The following is a 22,782-nucleotide window of genomic DNA, read 5'->3' on the forward strand; positions in this document are numbered from 1 at the left end:
CCGAGGGGTTTTCACCTCTTCAGTACCGGGAGATGACGGTGGCAATGTCGTGGCTGGTCTCGGCACAGAGGTTTTGCGCTGCTGCCGCGGCCGTAATCCCCTCCCAGCAAGAAGACATCGGCACTGGAGGTTGGCGGTGGCACGGGGCGAAGCCGCCTTCCCTTGAACCGCCCCTGGGTGTTCCCACACTCGGCTCCCGGCACGACCTTCCGGGGTGGGAAAAGCAAATTTCCTCCCCCACAGTTGGCTTTAAACATGTTTTATCTCCCCCAGGTTGTCTCATTTCCAGGCTTTGCCATCTCATCCCTCACCTGGAAGCTGCTCCCATCCTTGTCTCTGCTTTGCCTTGCTAAGCTCCGTCGCGTGGAAGGGGCTGCAGCCAGATTTGGGGACTTGGGGGGGGGCAAAAATTTAACCAATTTCTTTCTTGGGGTGCGATAATGCACATTTTTTTCAGTGCCTTTTTTTTTTCTCTCCTTCCTCCCCAATGCCTATGTTGAGAAAGTAAATGGCCCTAAAATGGGAGAAAAAAAAGTGCAATCGGAGGGTGCAGGAGGCGTCCGAGTGTGTCGTGGCCCTGTCTGCAGGCGTGAGATTGGAGGTCACCTCCCTCCCCAGCTGATAAAAACTGGTGGAGGCAGAGACGGGTCTGAGCTTTCGCTGAGCCTGTGCCAGAGAGAAGGGGAAAAAAAGACCCAAGCGAGGAAAAAAGCCAAGCGGAGAAGAAGCCGGTGGAGGAAAAGCAGCCGGAGGAACGCTGAAACAGCACCAGTGTCACCAAGGAAAACCCCAAAAGGTTTGAGAGAGGGGAAAATCCTAGTGCTGCTGGGTGGGTTACATCACCCTTGCTTTGCCCTCAGGATCTTTGTTTTGGATTTAAAGGTGTTTTGCAGTGGTTGGTCATGGTTATTATTTGCTTCTTGTCTACCCGTAATGATCCGGCTCAGGAAACGGGTGAGAAACAGCACAGTTCCTGCTTATACCTTAATTTAAGGCTGATTTTCCCACCTTTTCCCCACTTTTACTCATCCACCTGCTGCTTTAGCTCTCCTCTGCAGTTTTGCTGGGGAAAGCATGTGAAAAAGAAGCAACCTGTTTAATTTGAGCATCACAGCATGGTTTATTCAACCGTTTGGGGGCTTTATTTCTCATTTCCAGTGCCCTTTACTGCAGGCAACCACTTGTTTGCACTCAAAGCCCCATGCTCGGTTTCAGAGGATGGATTCGAGGCCCTTTGACGCCAGCCCTTATCTCTCCCATGCACATTTCCCCCAGGGCCAGCGGCAAATTTCTCCACTTATCGCAGGATTTCTCTGGGCGCGAGAGAGTTGGACTTGGCTTATCTCAATTTTAAGGATTTTTCTCACTCAAGTAAACCCTGTCAGATTTGATTGCCCAAGAAAATGAATGGTGGAGGCAGGGATGGATTTAAGATGGATTCATCCCTGAGCCAGCGCAAGGAATGGGGATTTTGGGGTATAATCGTATCTACAAGGTAGATGGGTCCATCCCAACGTGCTCCTCATGTTCCCTTCATAGTCATCATGGAATTAATAGGTTCAATCCATCTCCATGGGTTTTCCCATAAATGAACCAAGCTTCTTTGCAGCTGCTGGAGAAAAAAAGGCATTTTCTTTCAGGTATTTTGATTAAATGCAGCGGTTGAACCCGTTTTCTGACATAAAAAGGGGTGAAAAGCTGAGATGTGCTCATTTGTAGGATAATAATTTTATTTTATTCTTTCTTTCCCCTTTCTGCGCCTCTAGCCAGGAGGACATTGCAGGTGCGATGGCTTTCTTCCTCAAACCACGGCCGCGCACATGGGATCTTGCCCTGGACTACCACACCGCAAAACAGTTTGAAGGTAACCAAAAGCGGCCAGAGAGGAGCAAAATACCAATTCCTGATGTTTTCTGGGCTGCATCAAGTGCGATGTCCATTGGAGTTGGACATCCTCCAGCTCTACCTTCTATCTCCCCGGCTCCTCCATCTCCAGCCTCCATCTCTTGGCTCCTCCATGTCCAACCTCAACCGGAGATCCTTCATCTCCAACCTCCATCTCTTCGCTCTTCCATCTCCAACCTCACCACTCCTCTCCCTTTCTCCTTGAAAAGTAACCAGGGATGGGGATTTTGGGGGGTGTGCGTCCTCTAAGCTTAAGTTTGGCTTCTGATTCCTTCTCTCGTTTGCTCACCAGTGGACGTGACCCTGGATCCGGCCACGGCGGGACCCGAGGTGATCCTCTCTGAGGACCTCAAAGAGGCCAGCTGGGGTAGACCTGGACACCGGTGGCCTGAGGGTCCGGGCCAGTTCGACACGGATCCGTGCATGTTGGGCAGCGAGGGCTTCACCTCGGGCCGTCACTACTGGGAGGTGGAAGCGAACGGGCGCTTCTGGGCCGTTGGGGTGGCCCTTGAGTCGGTTCAGAGGAAAGGCCGGATCCTCTTCAAGCCTAATACTGAGATTTGGGGCTTGCAGAAGTACGATGAGCTCTGTGTGGCCCTCACAGCTCCTTCCAACACCTCTGTCCCACTCCTCAACGGGGAGATAGGGGTCTACCTGGACTATGAGGTGGGACAGGTCTCCTTCTATGCTGTTGGCAGCCGCCAACGCATCTTCACCTTCCCCGTGGCTTCCTTCAGCGGAGAGAAGGTCTTCCCCTACTTCTGCGTGCTTCTCTCCACCATCAAACTGTCCCCGAAGGGTTGATGCATTGGCAGGGTCCCCCCAAAGCTGGTTGCTCCACAGTGGTTGGAAACACTCCTTGATGCTCCTCAACTCTTATTTTCCAGGTCTTGGAGTCATTTCCACCTCAGCTCATGGTCCTACCTCCATCTTAGATGTCTCCATTTTGGGTTATATCCAGGGGCTTTTGGGTCTGAGCTCGGCACGGCTCGTCTCATCTAAAAGCCACTTGTTAAATTCATCCAAAGCTCGTTGACGGGAGCTGGGCTTCACTTAGCTGGATTTGAGGCAAAAAGTTGGGGCTTCCTCCTAAACTCGACCCCCTCTGAAGGTTTCTTTTACTTACCTCAATGCCCATCACTAGCTGGGTTTCTAACCCAAATTAAAAATTGTGATTTTTGCAGGCTTTGTGTTAATACTGGCCGCTCGCTACCTCAGTTTAAAACCAATTTTGTCATCACAAGGATGTGCTCGTGCTCGCTTCCCCCCCCCCCCCCATTTTCTTCCTCTGTTCTCCATGCTCAGGATGTATTTCCGAGTAATTAATGTGAAATTGATTATAAATGTGCTCAGATTATAATAAGCACTTTTTTTTTTTTTTTTTGCTATAATAAGGAGGCGGCATCTGCATTTGACCCACCACCAAGCTGCCCCAGTCCCACAAAGACACCCCCCCCCCCCCAAGGCTGCCCTGGGCCCCCAGGACCCCCCAGAGCTGCCCCACATGGGATCTCAAAGGCTGCCCTGGTCCCCCCAGCTTCTTTGGTCCCCCAAACCCCCCAAGACCCCCCCAAGAGCTGCCCCACATGGGACCCGAAAGGCTGCCCTGGCCTTGCAACACCTCCTTGGTCCCCTGGGACCCCCAAGAACCCCTCCCCAGGGCTTTCCCTCATGGGATCCCAAACCCAGCAGTTCATGTTTACATTAAATCCAAGCAACCAAAATATTTTTCCAACCCTATCCCACGTCCCGCCTCTCCCCCCAGCTGCCATCGTGCGGAGGTGGGAGAAAACCTCTGCCAGAAAAGAAACCACTGCAAGCCAAAACCCACCAGCAAATTCAATGTCACCCTTGGAGGCAGCGGTCTTGGCAGGCTTATTTGGAAGAAAACCCTATTTTTTTCCCTCCTCCCCAGTACCAAAACATCCTTAATTTTTCAATTTCCAAACCCATTTCCAACATTTCATTTCAAGCTTTGAGCAAAAAGGTATCAGGAAGCGGCTGAGCATCCCCAGGTTGTGGTGGGTGGGTGGCAACACCGGGACACCCCCCCCCCCCCCGCCATGTGGGTTATTCAACATCAGGACCCCCCCATGGGGGTTATTTGCCAGTGCAGGATGCGGCCTCGGTGCTGCAGCAGGAGCTGCTCAGCCCCTTCTCGGTCGAATAAGCACAGCTGCTCTCCCTGCGGATGGGCTACCTGCACGGGGAGGGGGGTAAGAGGTGGGATTGGGCGGGTTTTTATCCATCCTCCATCCCAAAATTTCCCCCTCCTCCCGCCCATCCAATCTTACCTGGAGGTGTTACACTCAGCACCGCTTGGCCGCATCCAGACGGTGCCGTTGCGGGGGATGCTGAGCCAATGCACCGTGAGCCCTTTGTAGGGGTGCAGAAAGTCCTACGGGAAGCAAAAATGGGATGATGGGGGGGGGGGTTCCCTCCCCCCAAAAAGACACCCCCACACCCCTCACCAGCTCGGCCGTGGAGGCGATGCCGGCCGAGGCGGCCCCCCCAGGGTCCAGCAGCGGTCCCAGCTCGCCGACCAGTTGCCTTCGGCCTTGGAAGCGAAGTAGCAGCGTCGACCGAAGCCCGCCCAACCATCGGGGCAGGGGGCTCGGGGCTGGGGGACCCCACCCCCCAGCTGGCATCACCCACCAGGAGGGTGCCGAGGAGGAGGAAGAGGAGGGTGAAGGCCAGCACCCGTGCTACTGCCGCGCACAGGCAGCTGAGCAGCAGGTAGGGCTGCCTGGGGTGGGGGGGCTGCTGGGAGAAACACCCCAAAATGGGGAGGAGGAGGATGAGGAGGGGGCTGCTGCCGTCCCGGCTGCAATGAGCTGAAGCACGATGTGGAGCCCTGATATCCTACAGCCCTTCGGGGCACCCCGATATCCTGCACCCCTTGGTCCGCCCCGATGCAGAGCCCCAGTATTGTGCACCCCAATATCCTGCACCCCCTTAGTGTACCCCAATGCGGAGCCCCGATATCCTGCACCTCCCTGGTGCCCCCCAATATCCTGCACCCTTCACAGCACCCCAATACCCTGCACCCTTCAGGGCACCCCAATGCAGAGCCCCAATATCCATCGTACACCCCTCAGTGCACCCCAAAGCAGCACCCCGATATCCCACCCCCCCCTGCTCCGTGCACCCCAACACCCGATGCAAATCCGCAGCATCCCTCCCACCCCCCCCAGTTTTGCTCCCCCCCCCCCCCACCACCTGCCTGCACACCTTGGCCAAGGTCCCATTGCTCTTCCTCAGCCCTTTGTCTTCCTCCGGACCCCTCCAGGTCCCCCCCCACCCCCAAAAAACACCCAGGAAAATCTGGAAAAAACCCTGACCAAACAAAAAGAACCGAAAATTGGGCAAAACAAGCCTAAATTTGGGGCTGCCACCACCCAGGAATAGCACTATCCAGCCCCATGGGGGTAATTTGGGGGGGCTGGGACTGTCCCCATCCTGTTCCCCGTCACACCTCGGCCTTCCCTGGCACCCTCCCCTTCCTCCCAGCTCTATTTTGAGGCCAAATCCTGCAAATCCATAATTCAAAGCCCCCCAGATTGGAAAAGAATGGAAAAAACCCCAAAACAAAAAGCCCACCCCACCCCAAATCCCCCACTTTTCCCCCCATTTTCCCCACCCACCTTCCCACGCCAGGCAACCTGGAAACCACCATGTGCCCAAACCAGCTGGGGCAAGTACTGCCCCCCCCAAATCCCTCCAAATCCCAAAATTGGCTTTTTTGGCTCTGTTTTGACCAGTTTTCCTCGTTGCAAGGCCCGAAGGAAGACGTGGGATCCAGTCGGAGCGAGGAGACGGGCAGCACCAAATAATCCGATTTTTTTTTTGTTTGGAAAAGGGTTTTATTTGGGTCAAGGGGTCCTGGCTCCTGGGGGGGGGGGGGGGGGGTCAGAAGGTGCAAAAAATTGGGGGGTGGTTTGCAAAAAAGTAGGGGGGGTAAAAAAAAAGGGGGGGGCTGGGAAAAAAGGGGGGGCTGGAAAAAGATAGGCTATCTATATTAATGTATATACACTATATGTCAACTATGGATATACACTGTAGTATATAGTGTGGAAAGTATATATATAGCCTGTGTATATATTTAGCATATATAGTGTGTGTATATATACCATGTAGTATATATACTGCATGGTATAGCATATTTACCACATAATATACATACCATATGGTATATATACTATATAGTGTCTCTAGTATACTATACTATTAGTAGTATAGTAGTATATACTATATTATACTAGTTGTAGTACAGTACATATCGTACACTAACACTGTATTATATATAGTATACAAATAGTATACTATATGTGATAGTGTCTGTACACACACACATATAGTGTCTCTCTGTATATATACACCCACACTACCACTATATATAACACCTGTAGTATACTATTAGTGTAGTTGTCCTGGTTTTGGCCGAGACAGAGACAACATATGACATATATGAGAATAGTACGTGTAGTGCAGTGTATATATACATACTACATAGAGTATACATGGTGTATGTATATACTACTATAGATATACGTATACTATATACTATGTATATACACACTATAAACTATATATACAGTAGATATATATATATACACACACTAGTGATGTATTATTTATGGATATATATTTTTGTATATATGGACACATACTGTATACTATTAGTGCCATATACAGAACTTAGTGTATATATATACACACTATGTATAGTATATATTATATATACGCAGACTATTTATGTGTTATATAGGTATTTATGTATTATGTAGGTATATATATTTTTATATATATATGGACACTTACACGTAGTATACTAGTAGAGTCGTATTCAGACTTTAGCGCACGTACACACACTAGGTATGGTATATATTCTCTATACACACACTATTTATGTGGTGTACAGGTACCTGTATTTTTATATACATGGACACTCACGTGTAGCGCCCCGCTGGAGACCCTCCCTGCGCTCTCCACTACCCACACTGCACGCTCTGGACCCGCTGCGTCCAGCACACGGAAGAGCACTTCTCCCGTCTCCCCGCACGCCCCCCTCGATGCTCTACACGTGCGCATTGCGTCACACGCAGGTACAGACGTCATACAACCCCTACGACCACACCCCCCCCCCCCGCCCGCGCACCTCTCCGGAGCCGCGGAGCACCGCCCCGGGCCCCGCCCACTGGGCGGGGAGAGAGGGAAGGTGGGCGGGACCTCCCCGGTGGGCGGGACCTCCCCGGTGAGCGGGACCTCCCCGGTGGGCGGGACCTCCCCGGTGGGCGGGACCTCCCCGGCGAGCGGGACCTCCCCGGTGAGCGGGACCTCCCCGGTGGGCGGGACCTCCCCGGTGGGCGGGACCTCCACCGGTGAGCGGGACCTCCCCGGTGGGCGGGACCTCCCCGGTGGGCGGGACCTCTTCGGTGAGTGGGACATCCCCGGTGGGAGGGACCTCCACCGGTGGGCGGGACCTCCCCGGTGGGCGGGACCTCCACCGGTGGGCGGGACCTCCCCGGTGAGCGGGACCTCCCCGGTGGGCGGGACCTCCCCGGTGGGCGGGACCTCCCCGGCGAGCGGGACCTCCCCGGTGAGCGGGACCTCCCCGGTGGGCGGGACCTCCCCGGTGGGCGGGACCTCCACCGGTGAGCGGGACCTCCCCGGTGGGCGGGACCTCCCCGGTGGGCGGGACCTCTTCGGTGAGTGGGACATCCCCGGTGGGCGGGACCTCCACCGGTGGGCGGGACCTCCCCGGTGCTCGGCGCCCGCCCTCTGCACGCTGCTCCCCAGCCCGGCAGCCGCGCTCCGTGCCGCTCCGCTGCTCTCGGGCCCCCCCGGGCCCCCCCGGCCCCCCGGGTCCATGGAGCCCCTCTGGGCGCTGCTGGCGGCGCTGGCGCTGGTCCCGATCTGCCCCGGTCCGGCAGGTGAGCGGGGAAGGGGGGGGGGGGGGGGGGGGGGGGGGGGGGGGGGAGCACTTGGAAATTTGAATGAAACTTCGCTTCTGCCTCCCCACAGCCCCGCGAAATTTCTCGGCTGTCTCCCTGCTTCACCTGCCCTGACCCCCCCGCGGCTCTTTGCTCTCCCAAAGCACCATTCTGGGGGGGTTGATCCTGTCTCACCTCCCCCCTGCTTCCTCCGCGACGGGGATGGGCGCCCCCATTTTTTGCAAACTTCCACAGTTCCACAGCCATCGTTTTTTTCACCCCCCCCCCCTCGTTTTTTAACACCCCTCCCCGGTTTTTTTACCTCCCTATTTTTTCGCCCCCCCGTTACGTTTTGAAAACCCCAATATTTTGGGTTTTTTCCCCCATCCGGTCTGCTTTTCTTTTGCCCCTCCCCCTCCCCCCCCCTTTTTTTTACATGCAGTCAGGGAGGAGTACAAGGCACCGCACGTCATTTTGCGCTTCCCTTGAAAAAAGTCTCACCGTTGGTTAGAGCGCGGTGGATGAGACCGGCGGATTATGATAATTTGCCGCGTGCTCAAAGCGCGTCAACCAATGTAAGGGATGGTTATGGCATGTCCAGCACACATGGCCGGCCGGCGAGTATGCCCTGGACGTGTTATGATGCAATCGAGGCATGTTTTGGTACTCGTTGACCACAAGCGTCAACATCCGTTCCTTGGCAAATGTATGAGAACACCGGCGTTTTCGGAAGAGCGGTGGGTCGGTGTACGATGTACAGCCGGCGCCTACCGACCGTGGCACTAAGCTCGTGGTGCAAGACGGCACAAGAACGTACGGGTAGTTCATTTTCACAGTCCTAGGGTCAGTATGTTAATTATTTTAATTTTTGGTTTTTAGCTTTCTAAGATACCCTTAGCGTAACGCGTGTGTGTAGTTAATAAAATGCTTGCTTTTTCCCTTGTAGTCAGTGTGTGTGTGTTTACCTTCTTGGGAATCCTCGAAACTACCCTAAAACATCCCCCCCCCAATTTTTTGCAACCCCCTCTAGTTTTTCTTTGCAACACCCCAATTTTCTTTGCAACCCCCCCCATATCTTTTTCCAAACCCTCCTCATTTTTTGCGACCCTCCTATTTTTTTGCAACCCTCCTTATTTTTTTGCGATGCCCCTATTTTTTTGCAACTCTCCATATCTTTTTGCAACCCCCTCCCTATTTTATTATACATCCCCCTCCCCCCGCCCCCCGCCGCACCTTCCTCACCTCTCCCAAGTGAATTTACGGCTTTCCAACTTCTTCTCCCTCCAGCTGAGCCATGTCCCACCATCACCGCCTACATTCACCAGGACAATCAGGTCACCATCCCCATCAACTTCACCGGAAAAACGTTCCACCTGCAAAAACGCAACGGGACGAGCTGGGAGAACTTTGCCCTCTGCCTGGGGAGCCGCTGCCACAAAACCAGCAGCGCCACGGCTGGCGTCAGGCTGTGGGACGGGAAACTGGAGCTCAGCGAAGCTTCGGCTGGAACCTACCGAGCCCAGGGCAGCTTGGACAATGCCTGCCTGGTGCACATCGTCCTGCACGGTGCGGGGAGCAGCCCACCCCAAAATCCACCGCCGCTTCCCTGCGAGTCCTGGGGTGCTGTCTTGGCCGAGTTTCTCGCCGCGCGGCTTTGTGTGCGTCTCCGCGCACAGGAAGCGCATCTTCGGAAAACCCTTTCCCCGCGTCCTCGCGTGCGCCTTTCCCCATGGTTTTCCCCTGCCTTTGCACCCGCGCCCTTTCCGAGTTGCACAAACTGTCCCAAAACCGCAGCACGGCAAGACGCTTTTTTGCGCCCCGTGGGGTAGAAGCCAAAAAAAACCCAAGGGGGGTGATTTGGGGGACGAAATTGATATTAACCTATTTGTCCTCTTTTTCTTCCTGCAGAGCCGACGCCGTCTCCGCTCCTGACCCACGCGACGTCTCCTGAGCCTGCAGAACCCACCGGTGACTGCAACCATCCAAAATCCCATCCTCCCTGCCGCTCCTTGCCGCCGCAGCGCTAATTATTTTCTTTTTTTAATTGCAGATTGGCTTCGTCTGTCCTATCCCATCTCCATTGCTGCTGGGATAATCGTTGCCGTCATCATCGTCTTCAGTTTGTGCTTGTACACCTGCGGCTCCTGGCATTCCTGGCAGCGTCTGAACTGTGTTCGCTGTTGCATCCAGAAAGGAGAAGAAAATTGGAATTCTCAGAGCAGGAGCCTCAGCCAGGGCAAAGCCTCGACCTGCAGCTCGTTTTCACAGTTGCTGTCTTCCCCTGATTGACCAAAAAAGCATTTTTTTTAACCCCATCTCTTTAGGCAAATCCAGGTTTTGCAGAAAAAGGGGGTGGGGGTGGGGATGGGAAATGTAGCAGGAGAGGAGGAGGGGAAGATTTTCCTTGCACTGAGTCTTCCCCAGCCTTAAGAACACTTTATATTAGCTAAAAGAGGTTAGATTATATATATATTTATAACTTTTAGAAAAACATTTTATGCCAGTTGGTTGGGTTTTTTTCTATTTTAGGACCATTTTCAGCTGCTCAGGTTTTCCTTCCCTTGAAATTTGGGATGGGGGCAGTGGTTACTTTATACCAGCCAGTATTTATAAAAGGGAAGTATTCTACTTTTTGTCTCTGTTTACATAGGAAAAATACAGGGAAAAAAATCGGTGCTCAAACGGAAGGTATTTTTTCTCTGTATATGTGGTATGAAGATTAGCAGTTATTTATTTGTTGACTTATTGTCTTGTGTGTTTGCTACCATGTTGTTTATTTTGCATCATCTTTATAAATGGTTCTTTCTGTTACCTGTCTGGTGTGATTATTTTTTTCTGCCAAAAAAGGTGGTTTTTTTGCTGGAAACACTATGTGGGTAAATGGGATTTATTTCGGCGGGGGGTGTGTGTGTAATAATTTTATATATTTATATAAACAGCGTCATAGCTAATGAACATCATTTGGGGATGCGAGGAGAAGAAGGAGGGATGAAGGCTGAGCATCCTGTGGGGGAATTAATTGCAGAATTAATTTGTCCTGCGCAAGGATGAAGCTGTTTAATTCGGGTGGGGAAGGAAAAAAAATAATGTATTTTTTTGTGTAGCTGGCATGAAGGCAAAGTCCCAGTTTGAAACCAACTTCCCCCCCATCAGAATTATTAAAAAAAAATAACTCCAGCAGGAAAAAAAAAAGAAGAAAAGAGGTTTGGGGTTATTTTTCCTCCTTTTTGGGCCCCATACATATTTTTTTTATAATGGCATGTACAGTGAGGATGTGTCAGTTTTTCACCCATCCATGGACCCACCAGTGACAGGCACATGGGTAGGGACAGGCACAGTCACTATGACTCACCAGCACAGACCAGAATTTGACAAAATTCAGAGTCGTACTTGGGCAACGCCCTTTTCTGTAGCCCTGGGACTGATTTTTCCTGTTAATTTTTATCGTGCCTGACCCTCGTTTTCATCTGCCGGGCTTCCTCCTCTTTCTTACTGGCAACCTCCTCCACCCCCTCCTCCCACCTAACGCCTTCTTTAAGTCTAAACTCCTTTTTTTTTAGGAAAATAAAGAGAGGAAATAAAGAGAGAAGAGTTGGGGGTGGTTGAGTGGAAAATTCCGCCCCGAGCAGCCTCTCGCACCCCTCGAGCGGGTGCTGGGGGGGGGCACATTGTGTACAAACTCAGGGGTGCCCACCCATGGGTGCTCCTGGGGTGCGGGAGATGCTGCCTTGAAGGCAGCTGCGATACAACCGTGTTCATCTCACGTGCAGAAGGAGAGGAAGAAAAATAACACGTTTATGTTAAAAAAAAAAAAAGAAAATATATTTTTGGGAGAAAAGCTGGAAAGATTCCCTGCGATGCCACTGCAGTCAAGCCCTAAACCCAACAGGGTTTTTTTTTCCTTCCATCTCCAGCCAGCCCAAGGCTTTTGTGATACTCAGGAGTTTCTCCTCTTCCCTAAATCCCATCTTTTATCCCTCTTCCCCCCCCGCCCCTGCTTATAAGAAATACAGGGACAAACACGCTCAGAGCGGTAAGGTGGGATCTCTTCTCCACCACCCAACCTTTCATGCCAAGCAGCCAATTTGATCCCTTCCTATAAGGATGCTTTGCTCCATTTATCATCCTCATCTTTAAGCATGAAGTTTTGTGGGGTTTTGGGTTTTTTTTTTGTAATAAAAGGAAATTTATTTAAGGAAAAATTAAACCATGTGACTTACGAGGATGCCTGGATGGGGGGGATGCTGCCGCTGGGGCATCGCCCTGTCGTGACCTGCAAGTCTGGTTCCAAGACCATTATAAAGTGCTGTCGCCAGCCCTAAAAAAAAAAAAAAAGAATAATTTAAAAAAATTAAAATAAATCACCTGTAGGTTGCAGGGAATACAAGGCGCTGCCCCAGTACCTCTGCCTGAAGTGTTCGCGCTATTTTCTGCCAACCTTTTGATTCCTGGAAGTGAGCAAAGAGGAAAATCTCTCCCTGAGGAAGGAAGAGGCGGACGCAGGGGAGTTTTGGGGGAAGCCAGCCCAGTGGGCCCCACATGGATACCCTTTTGGGTCAAATAATGAGAATATTCATCATTTGTTAAATTTTTCCCCAATTTTGGTCTTTTTTTTTTTTTTTCTTAATCTCCTCACCCATATAATTTTCCAGGGCTTGGGGGTAAATTGAAAAAGCTTTTCCTTTTATCGTCATCTGTGCTCATGGGCCCTGCCCAAATCCGGCCCGCCAGGCACGCAAAAGAAAGCAGAAGTAATTTTAAAATTTAAAACAAACAAAAAAAACCTTCAGGCTGTAATTGAAAGCAGTAACAGAACTAGCCGCAGGGGGGTACCAGAGACTAAGACAATTCTGGATGCACATTCACTTCCTTTAAAAAGAAATTGCTTTGCCTGTTAAGTATTAAAGATTTGATTTATATTTTGGAGGGGTTTTTTTTTTTTAGTTCTTCAGAATTTTTGTAGCTTTTACAATTTTTTTAGGATTTTAGTTCTTTAGGTTTTTATATTTTTTTACTTTTTTAGTTCTTTCATTCTTGAGGTTTTTAGTTAATAAATCCCCAGACCAGCTGGATCCAGGGGGGCTTCTCAGCTCTGCAGGAAGCAGAAAAGCTTCCGAGACAGCTTTGATAGGAACAGCTATCCCAACCCCGGCCAATGATTTGAAGACCGTGGCGATACCCTAGACTACATCTCACGAAGCCACTAAGAAAGCCTGGAAAATATCATTGCAACTCACCCAAATCTTGCTTTTTGAAGAGCATCTTTGACAAATAGCAATAGTCTTTTAAAAAATAATCTGCTTTTTTGGATGCTTGAGGCACTCAGCAATGCTAAAAGATGCTCCAGGTTGGGTGGGAGAAGAGTTTTGTCTGTCAACCCCTCACACTTCACCCACCTAAAGCAGTTTTTTCCCCCTCACATTGATGTGCAAAGGCTGGGAAAAACTTAAATTAACAGGCGATGGCAGCTACTGAAGCGTTTTCCACTGTGCTTCAATGGAAGCAGGTGATTAAGGGCAGCACTAGAATAGGTTCATTAACCAACAATAAATTTTTATTGCATATAGTTGCCACAAGTAATTACTCAGTCTGTAACAAATGGGAATAATGTATTGTGCAGAAAAAAAATCTCAAAAGCATCAGCTGTTTAAAAAACCCCCACCTTTAAAACCGATGCATGTGAATTAAGCAGCACCTGGTGCAATGAGGCAAAACAGAAGAGAAATCACAAAATGCATTAAAAAACAAAAAGAGCAAAGTTTTGCCTGTTCATCCATCAATTTTTTTTTAAATTTCTGGGAAAATTCCTCACTTGGTGTTTTCATTGCAGCTATTCCATCTCCATCTGATGGATCCTGCAGGGGTGAATCCTGCAGGTTCAAGGCGTGCCAGAAGACCAAAAAATGCAGGTTTTGTGTTTTTTTTTCTTTGCTCTTTTCCTCAAAGAGGCCGATAAACCCTCAGCATTTCCTCATTAACAGCAGAGATTTAATTCTAGGTCTTTTCCTATTATTAGTATATATATGTATTAGATATAATAGGCCGATAAACCCTCAGTATTTCCTCATTAACAGCAGAGATTTAATTCTAGGTCTTTTCCTATTATTAGGATATATATATATTAGATATAATTCTACGCTTTTTCTCATTTTTTAATGTTTCACCTCAAATAAAGAAAGGGTGGGACAGTGCACATGTAACTCCATGGAAATGCAAGTGAGGTCTCCTAAGCTAAAAGCATGATATAAAAAATTAGTGTCCCGTTTTGCAACACTTTTGCAAGCAGAACGGGTCTGAAAAACACCCAAAAAAGCCTGAATTTAAGCCCGAGCAGCCGTGGTTAACTAAACATAGAGGCGTGAGGTCTTTTGCTGCAATTCTCCTCATTTCGGCTGCAAGAGTTGGATGGGATCCAGGGAAAGTGGATTTCAAGCTACAATATTTGAAGCATGTGTTTACCATGGGGAGGAAAATGGGCTGTAACTCTCAGCATTGTTGTTTACCCCACACATGCAATAATAGTAATAGCAATAGTAACAGTAACAATTGATAATGATAATGATGATGATGATGATGTGATAGATAGTGCCCTACTCCAGGTTAAATTTGGCTGTTTTCCAGCAGTAATTATGAAATTGCTAAACAGTTTGAGCATCGTTTCTCTGATACTGCCCTCAGACCATCTTGTCTTGTGAAAAATCTCACCAGCAGCTCAAGGGTGCATTAAAAGCCCTCAAATTTAGTTGTCACTGAGTGTTACACGATGCTAAAACAGCAGCTGATCTGAAGATGGTCCTTTCGCAGGGTGAGGATGCGCGTGGAGGGGGAGCAGGAACCGTTTCCCCAGGGTCTGGGCTGTGCTGGGCTAAACTTTGTTGATCCCAGGAGACAGAGCTGCCAACTCCATGAGCCAAGGACATCCATAATTCTGCCCCCCAAAACCCCTCACTTTGGTGAAACATTGCTGGGAGACCACCTGAGAAGACAATAATCTCCAACTTGCTGAAGAGGAGAAACCAAAGGATTTCATCAGTCCTGGGAAAAAGCTGGATGCTTTAGCTATTTCCGCTAAATACCACTAAAAATTAAAGTGCTGCTAAAATCCTACTATCCTCACGTTGACACCTTCAGCCACAGTCCCCGAGTTGAGATGCTCATCAAAAAAAGTCTCTCCTGGATGTTGTTGTCCATGAAAATGTGTCAGCTTTCATCAAGATGAGATGCTTGAAAGTCTTTCCCGGACACAGCTTTCCATGAAAATGTACAGAGAAAACCTTCTCTTTTACTCTTCCTTTTTTTAAAAAAACCTGAAAGTCTTTCCCGGACACAGCTTTCCATGAAAATGTACAGAGAAAACCTTCTCTTTTACTCTTCCTTTTTTTTAAAAAAACCTTTTATACCTTACCTCACTGGCATGTTAAGGTGAAGACATCACCTTCTTTCTCTAACCAGTTGGAGCTGGTTGCTCCAACCTTGACTTGGCAGATCCTCCCAATCCTGCCACTGTCCCACCCCCCAGAGCTGTGTCCTTGGAGAGAACAATATGACTTTTGATGCGTGGAAATTTCTTCACCTTCATCTTGCTCTTGATACAGAGCCACGTATCGTCACAGGTTGACTTGGCGGCTTTGCAGCTTAGGCTTTGCCTGAATTTTTGGAGGTCTTGCAAGCATTGTCCATCCTTGCAGCATTTCCACATACTCGTAAAGTGTCAAGAGGCTTTTCTCAGCCAACCAAGCCTGAAGGTTGCTGCTTTAACTTCACAAAAAGTGGGAAAAGAAAAAATCCTATGGCACTTGCCCACTTTTCTGGTTGTATGGTGCTGCAGACATCTTGCTAAGCTTCAGCCTCTAGAGTCCTTCTAGAGTCATCGGTACAGCTACGGCTTTCCTCTTGCTCTGACATTTAGTTGTGGTGGGGTTATGAATAAGTCATTACCAGGTGTGAACTGCAAGGGTACCGTGAGATATCACCAGATACTTTTCGTTGGTCGTATGGCAAAGTTGGGTTGACAAATGCAAACACGTAATAACTTTGGTTCTTACCAGCAAATTTTGACAGTAGTTTTTTTTCTCTGAGTTTGCTTTTTCTGTGGTTTTTTTTGAGGTTTTTGTTTTGTTTCCCTAACAAGTATTTGGGTTTAAGGAGCACTCCCTGCAGCCCCTTAGGAGCTGAAGCAAAGGTTTTGAGCCCATCTCATTCCATTGCCCTTGCTCGGGCTCTGCAGCTCGAGCTTATTGCAAACCCAGCTCCTCTCAGTGCTGCAGCGGGAGGAGCTGAGCCCGTTGTTGTTCAGGTAGGCGCAGAGGCCACCACCGTGGATCCGGAACCTGGAAGGACAGGTGAGACAACCCACCTCAGATGGGGACAGCAGGAAAAAGGAGAAAAATCACATGTTGGCTTTCCCCCACCCCCCTTCAGTTCTCAGGCATCCTCATGGGCATCAGTACGCCAATATGGATGCTGACTTATTTCTATTTTGGCAGCAGTCCAGGTTAGCCATAAGAAACATGAAGCTTTGAAAGAAAAAACCTTATTTAAAAATAAAAAATCTAACAGTGTTTTCCCTGCCAAACACACTCCTTCCACCTCTCGAGTCAAAGGGAAAAATGAAGACTAGCTCTGGATGCAACATTCGTTGCCTTTCCCAAACGTCATTGTCTCATTGCTATCGCTGGATGCACCTCAAATGCCAGAAGAAATCCACATTTTGGGGTTGAGGAAACACCAACCAGCGATGTAACAATGAAAAACACAGACTCACAGGCGAGATAAATGCGAGTGGTTCACCCATCTCCATGGCTGCTCCTCATCTTCCCGTGAAAGGCCAATCCAATGCTCTGAGATCCCTTTGTATCTTATCACGAAGCTCTGAAAAAGAGGAGAGAGAAAGGCTTTATGGCAGGTCACAGGGCTTTTGGACATCTCCAGCAGGTCACCATCTGCAGAAACCTCCTTCCAAGCAATAATCTACATTTTACCAGTTGCTCATGCTCCATTAGGGCTCCTACCTGCTGGAACCTCTCAGTCTGCTACCAAAAAGCGTAATCCTTAAGGCAGACCTTTATTGCATCGAAACAGGGCTCTTTTTTGATATAGTTCCTGCATCGGTTGGCTTTGGTGAGAAATTTGAAGAGACCCATGATGACCTACCCTCAAGAAAACCATTTTCCCCATGTCCTCACCCCAGATCTCCAAGGAAGACCTTGGAAGAGCAGTCAAAGAAACCAAAAGGTGGCAAATACATTGGTGGCTTTTTTTCCCCCTCATGCTAACCATGTCCTCATGTCTCCTTACCAAGTCTTCCATGCTGTCAAGCATGGCCAAGGAAGCACCAAGTGCTGAGCAATTGTCCTGGCTGGATGTCCAGTTCCCCTCAGCCTCCGAAAAATAGTAGCATTTTCCTCTGTACCCGATCCAGTCGAATGGACACCGAAAGCAGGGTTGGGGACGAGGCTGAAAAGCCTGCACTGTCATAGATAGAGCAACAGCGTTAAGGAGCAGCACGTTCTCCTTGCCTCTCTGGGGGGGGAAGGTCATCCTCCACCCCATGGCCTCCAAAATTCTTGCACCTGCCTCAACAGTGAGAGGAAATAAAAACTAAGACACCAAGAGAAATCTTGGGTGGATTGTAGGGAGAAAACAAGCTCAAATCATGGCCCAGTTTATGGCATTGGACAAGAAATGTGGGTGCTGTACCTTCAAAGAAGAACACAGGGTGGTGGCCTTCAAAGACACAAGTTTTAGGAGGATTTCCAGAATAGCCCTATCCCTAAATGCACCCTTAGGTATTGCTGTCTGTCATTAGTGCAAAAGTAGCAATGGGCAAAGGACAGACAAAAGTTCTCTTGTTCCTGCAGACTTCTTGGCTTTGTAGGACTCATGCCAACATCTCTGGCTGTTTGTTTTCTCTGAAGAAAACATCTTTGGGAAAGTTCAGATGTCTGTACCCATGAAATGGCTCTTTCTCGTGTTTTTTTTTTTTAAGGGTTTCTAGACGACATCGGCTCCTACACAGACAATTTGGTCTTCTGTAGAAAGGCTTCTCTGTTCACAAAAATGTCCCTCTCCTGGTGTCCTGGGTTCAGCTGGGATAGAGTTAATTTTCACAGGAACCTGGGAGAGGGCACAGCCAGGACAGCTGACCTGAACTAGCCAAAGAGCTATTCCATACCGTGTGACATCACGCTTCCGTATATAAATAGGGAGCAGGCTGCGGGGGAGTTCTTGGCTCTTGGCCTGGGAAGTGGCGGAGCATCAGGTTCCAGGTCGTGAGCAGTTGCACTGTGCATCACTCTTTTCGTATGTTTTAATTAGTACCACTGTTGTAACTTCTCTTTTTGTGCTGTCTCAACCCACGAGGTTCTGTTTTCTCTTCTCTTCTCTTCTCTTCTCTTCTCTTCTCTTCTCTTCTCTTCTCTTCTCTTCTCTTCTCTTTTCTTTTTTTCTTTTCTTTTCTTTTCTGATTGTCCTCCCCATCCCACAAGAGCAGGGTGGGGAGGAGTGAGCGAGCAGCTGCGTGGTGCTTTGTTACTGGCTGGGCTGAAACCATGACACCTGGAGAGGACAACATATTGGGTCGGGCTGCATCTTCCCTGGGAGCATGGAGGTGGACCTGGCACACGTGCAACAACCCAAAGTATCTCAGGACATTCCCCACGAGATGAAAACCTCGACACTCACCTGCAAAAGTGATGGCCGTGACGAGCAGAGCTATGAACAGCACCGCCATCGTCACCTGACAGGCAACACGCACCTCCGGCTTCGTCTCAAGGCTGTAACCTGCAGGAGAAGAGACCTTCAATGCCTTTGGGGGGTACAGAGGGGAGTAACACACTCCAGGTCCAGGCCATTGGCCCAAAAGATGGGTTTTCCTCCTTTTGCTCAAGGATGAAGGGGATTTTTAACGCACTCTCACCATATCGGGCCATCGTGGAGAACACCAAGCCCCACATCTGAGCACTCGGGTGATGCTCATCAGAAGCACCTTTGGGAAGAGCCTTCCTGAAGGACAGGCATCATTTCATGCCCAAATGATGACAGGTTAGCCTCTTCCCCACACCAGGTAGGCTTGCTGTCATTTTGGGTGAGAAACATCAAAAATTCTTCTCTGCACAGAATAAACTCATGTATTTTTTCACTTTTGAGAACTCTTCCTTAGTAGGGGCACATTGCCCCCTCCCCAATGCCAGCTGCAAACTCCTGCTCTGAAATGCACCATAATTAGAATTATGTTTTAATTTCTTGGTTCTATTTCATTATTAAAGCTCAGTGGACCTCTTGCTCCACCTAAACTGAGACACTTTGTGTCTTGCAAATGACCTGAGTCATGGTCACTACATCTCTGGGTCCTGTGATCCAGAACATGCTCTTCCCCCCACCATGAGCAAAGAAAATTCTGTTTCCTAAGGATTTTACCTAAAAATCTCAGTGTTTTCAACCAGGGGGACTTTCCCCATTTTTCATTTAAGCTTCCCCCTCTTTGGCCCCTTCTGTCACATGAACCAAATCTCATGGGACAAAACTTCCTCCCTGCTTCCTCATGCAAAAATAATATTAGAAAGTAAGTCAGAAGCCAAATATGCCAAATAATAATAAAAAAGCCATATTTTAAAAATCAGCAAATTTTAAAACATCAAGAAATCAACAAATTAAAAAAAATCAAGAAATAAAAAATCAACAAATTAAAAAAATCAACAGATCAACAAATATGCCAAATCAAAAAAACAGTCCTCAAAGTCTTAGTCCCTGCCTGGGTAGAGAGAAAGACAATGGAAAAGACCAAAAAAGCCCCTTTTCTACCTTATTGTGCACCAAGAGGATGATGGGGATGGGAGGAAGACGCAAGAAAACTAAAATAGGGCAGTGTTGAAGGGAAGGCAGAGATTAATAAATATTTTACTGATGTGTCTAAACTGGACTTAAACCCCAGACTTATTTTTTAGGGTCTTTTAACACCTTAACTATTCAAAAATTGCTTTATTCTCATTCAGAATAAAGCAGAAATCTGGACTCTTTGGGGGAAAAACCAAAAAAGACCCAAAAGAAACAGTGACTCAAGTGCCTCAGGGAGGATTAATCATATGTGGGAATAACTCAAGGTATCTGAAATGAGATCATTTAGAGCAAAAATACCAGCTGCTGATCGACAAAAATCTTCCTGGGGGAAGTGCTAGAAAAAGCTTTTTTTTTCCCTACACCCCCCCCCTCCCCTTACCTCAGCTGGTTTTTGTTCTCAAATTATAGAAGTATTTAAAAAAAAAGAAAAAAAACGCAGTGATTATTCAGTTCATTGCTCTACAGTTACCTGCTCGCTTGCTCCTTTCCACACCCCAAAATCCGGAATAATCCCTCATTTCCTTCATTTTGGGGGTTCCACCTCCGTAGGTGCTCCTGCCTCACCTGCCAAGCAAAGTTTCACCTATCAGATGTGTCACGAAGTCTGTTGGTCCTCAGCCTCCCCATAGGATTTTCAGATTGGGGTCGTCAGCAAGGTACATCAGGCAGAGGTGGGAACTCATTGCAGAAAATGTCATTTCTACCCCTATAATATTAATTTTGCACCATGGGGGTCTCCAGCTACCAGTTAGAAATATCGATGGACAGCGCAAAGAATGACATCGGAGAAAGAAAGGAAACATAAATCCCAGGGAATGAGTATTTCCTTTGTTGGAAAGCAGCAGGATGAGAAAGTAGAGGGAGGGTCGGGTTGTTTGGGGTTTTTTTGGAAGCTGCCATCTTGAACCAAAACCACGTTGTTTTTTAAGAAGACCAGCAGTTGTTCAGAGGACGTTGGTTTTCTCCCCTCAATTAAAATTTTCTCCCGGCAATTAAAGTTTTCTCCCTGCAGTTAAAGTTTTCTCCCCACAATTTAAATTTAAGTCCAGCTCCCACCAGCCCCCCCCAGCTCATCCCAGACCCCTTACCTGGATACAGCCTGTGGGAATGAGCAGGCTGCTGAGGCACAACCCTCTCCTGCTAAGAGAAATGTGAAACTGAAAGTATTAAAAACTTAAATACTAGGTTTGTTTTGGGTTTTTTTACGGGGGATTTTCATGAGGATCCTCCGGGGCAGACGGGGAAGGGGCTGCCTGACCAAGGGCACCTGCCCACAAGCAAAACCTCCGTGGTTTCCCTTCCAGCTCCACCCTGCACCCTCTTCACCTCCTTTTCCTGCATTTACAGCTTTTTTTTTTTTTTTTCAGCTGGGGAGCACAGACTCTCAAAAAAAAAGTTTATTTTGGGATGTAGGAGGGGAAAACATTTGCTGTTGGAGATTGCTTTGCTCTGGGGTGTCAGGGCACCCCAAAAGGGACCTTGAGGGTGCTACGAGGATGAAGGGTGAGGAGCAGGCGGTTCCCTCCAGCCCATCTTATGATGTTTTTAGATAAAAATCTCTCTTTTTTCCAGGCAACCACCTCCTGCAAACTTGTGTCATTGAGCCAAGACCGGATCCTGTCTGCCTCTACCCCTATTAAAACCCCCATCCTTCCCCCCCCTCCCAATAAATGGGATCATCAAGTGAATGCATCCAACAGGGAAAACACTAAAAAAAAAAGTGTTCTTGCAATTAAGCTCTCTGCCTCCAGATGTTTACCCCCCACATAACTTACTTTTTTTTTAAGCAATGGTCACATGCCACCAGAGCCACTGCTTTTGCAGAGCACAAGTGCAAAGCGTAAAAGCAGCTCACCACAAAAACTTTCCATGAGACTAACAAAGCCTGCAGGTGGAAAAAAAAGAATAAAAATGAAATAATAAAAATAAAAATAAATAAATAACTAAAAATTAAAATAAAAATTTTAAAAAGGCAGTGCTTTTCCTGCTGGGACCTTTGGGTTTCTTCTCTGTGACTGCATTTCTTGCTGCTGGCAGGTATTGGGGCAAATTTCTACTTTTTTTTCTTACTGTCTTTTGGGTGCGTGGGAAAAAAATAATCATCGTTTCTACCTCTATAAAAAGCCATTGCCAGGGGTGTTACAGAACCAGCCAAAACCTGCTGCAAATGGGGTTTACATGCACACACACACACACACACACACAAAAAAAAAAAAAAAAAAAAGAGAGAGAGAAGAAAAGGGAGGGAGAAAAAGTAAGTGTAGCCTGGGAATTGCTGGTTGCTCTGTGCAACGGTCAAAGTGTCCCAGATCTGGATGGTGTAAAACCACACACTGGGGGTGGGAGGATGTGCTTGCAGGATAAAAATCAAAATAAAGTAAAGATAGTAAATTAAAATTAAAATAAAAATAAAATAAACCAACATAAAACGAAAGGAAAAGGAAAAGGAAAAAAAGGAAAAGGAAAAGGAAAAGGAAAAGGAAAGGGGAAAAAAGAAAAAGAAAAGAAAAGAAAAGAAAAGAAAAGAAAAGAAAAGAAAAGAAAAGAAAAGAAAAGAAAAGAAAAGAAAAGAAAAGAAAAGAAAAAGGAAAAGAAAAGAAAAAGGAAAAGAAAAGAAAAAGGAAAAGAAAGAAAAGAGAAGAAAAGAGAAGAAAAGAGAAGAAAATATTTAAAAAAGGCAAAAATTCATTAACAGCTTGTGAGAAACAGGCAGGAAAAAAGATGCTCTCTGCCTCTTCCAGTGGACAAGCTGGGCAATCCCTGCATGCCCCGTCCATTTATGGATCTCCCCACCACAGGATAAAACAAGAGGCCAACTGTTGTGTCAAAAGCAGCAGGAGCAGAAGAAAAAGCCGTGCACAGTAAAAGCCATTTCAAGTCGCTTGCAGTCAATATTCTGGGGAAGAAATACCAAATATTACCTGTCTCCTTCTCACCTGATTATCTGCCTCCAGCCATGTTGATCCAGACCCTGATATGCATCAGCCTGACCCTCAAAACCCTTATTTAAAGGTTTATTAGATTTTTTTTTCATCTCTGCATGTTTTCCCAGTTGCTTGGCACAATCATTAAACGCATAGGTGTTTCTACACCTCCAGATGTGTGA

General features: G+C 47.9%; 3 protein-coding genes and 2 long non-coding RNA genes across 13 annotated transcripts; 2 read left to right on the forward strand and 3 right to left on the reverse strand.

Moving 5' to 3' along the window:
- The first annotated feature begins 5 nt into the window (after positions 1 to 5).
- Positions 6 to 3,284, forward strand: LOC126035006 (butyrophilin subfamily 1 member A1-like). The gene is made up of 3 exons (XM_049793091.1): positions 6 to 796; positions 1,767 to 1,864; positions 2,198 to 3,284. Exons 2-3 carry the CDS (start codon positions 1,789 to 1,791, stop codon positions 2,707 to 2,709), a joined length of 588 nt encoding a protein of 195 aa, XP_049649048.1. The 5' UTR covers positions 6 to 796; positions 1,767 to 1,788; the 3' UTR covers positions 2,710 to 3,284.
- LOC126035031 (uncharacterized) lies at positions 3,163 to 7,682 on the reverse strand. The gene is made up of 6 exons (XR_007504817.1): positions 7,643 to 7,682; positions 7,426 to 7,606; positions 7,261 to 7,333; positions 6,727 to 7,224; positions 4,200 to 4,303; positions 3,163 to 4,105 (listed from the first exon to the last, which is right to left on the reverse strand). It is a non-coding gene; the product is annotated as an uncharacterized LOC126035031 (long non-coding RNA).
- LOC126034995 (uncharacterized) lies at positions 7,683 to 10,649 on the forward strand. The gene is made up of 4 exons (XM_049793057.1): positions 7,683 to 7,838; positions 9,126 to 9,404; positions 9,747 to 9,806; positions 9,889 to 10,649. The coding sequence occupies exons 1-4, from the start codon at positions 7,775 to 7,777 to the stop codon at positions 10,125 to 10,127; spliced, it is 642 nt and encodes a 213-aa protein (XP_049649014.1). The 5' UTR covers positions 7,683 to 7,774; the 3' UTR covers positions 10,128 to 10,649.
- On the reverse strand, positions 7,896 to 9,441 carry LOC126035032 (uncharacterized). The gene is made up of 3 exons (XR_007504818.1): positions 9,353 to 9,441; positions 9,081 to 9,211; positions 7,896 to 8,676 (listed from the first exon to the last, which is right to left on the reverse strand). It is a non-coding gene; the product is annotated as an uncharacterized LOC126035032 (long non-coding RNA).
- Positions 10,650 to 12,078: 1,429 nt separating the features above from the next.
- On the reverse strand, positions 12,079 to 22,693 carry LOC126035003 (C-type lectin domain family 2 member D-like). 9 transcript variants are annotated; one of them, XM_049793084.1, is made up of 8 exons: positions 22,613 to 22,693; positions 21,452 to 21,561; positions 20,765 to 20,816; positions 20,146 to 20,240; positions 18,522 to 18,620; positions 17,136 to 17,308; positions 16,603 to 16,709; positions 15,370 to 16,168 (listed from the first exon to the last, which is right to left on the reverse strand). In XM_049793084.1, exons 4-8 carry the CDS (start codon positions 20,201 to 20,203, stop codon positions 16,003 to 16,005), a joined length of 603 nt encoding a protein of 200 aa, XP_049649041.1. In that variant the 5' UTR covers positions 20,204 to 20,240; positions 20,765 to 20,816; positions 21,452 to 21,561; positions 22,613 to 22,693; the 3' UTR covers positions 15,370 to 16,002. The 9 variants fall into 9 exon arrangements, 7 of the variants coding, with proteins under 7 accessions (XP_049649041.1, XP_049649040.1, XP_049649047.1 ...); XR_007504813.1 differs by lacking the exons at positions 21,452 to 21,561; positions 22,613 to 22,693 and adding an exon at positions 12,079 to 12,156 and having other exon boundaries at positions 15,884 to 16,168; positions 20,765 to 20,848; XR_007504812.1 differs by lacking the exons at positions 21,452 to 21,561; positions 22,613 to 22,693 and adding an exon at positions 12,080 to 12,156 and having other exon boundaries at positions 15,412 to 16,168; positions 20,765 to 20,848.
- Between the last annotated feature and the right edge of the window lie 89 nt (positions 22,694 to 22,782).

The sequence above is a fragment of the Accipiter gentilis genome, chromosome 36, assembly GCF_929443795.1.
Source record: "Accipiter gentilis chromosome 36, bAccGen1.1, whole genome shotgun sequence".
Classification (NCBI taxonomy): Eukaryota; Metazoa; Chordata; class Aves; order Accipitriformes; family Accipitridae; genus Astur; species Astur gentilis.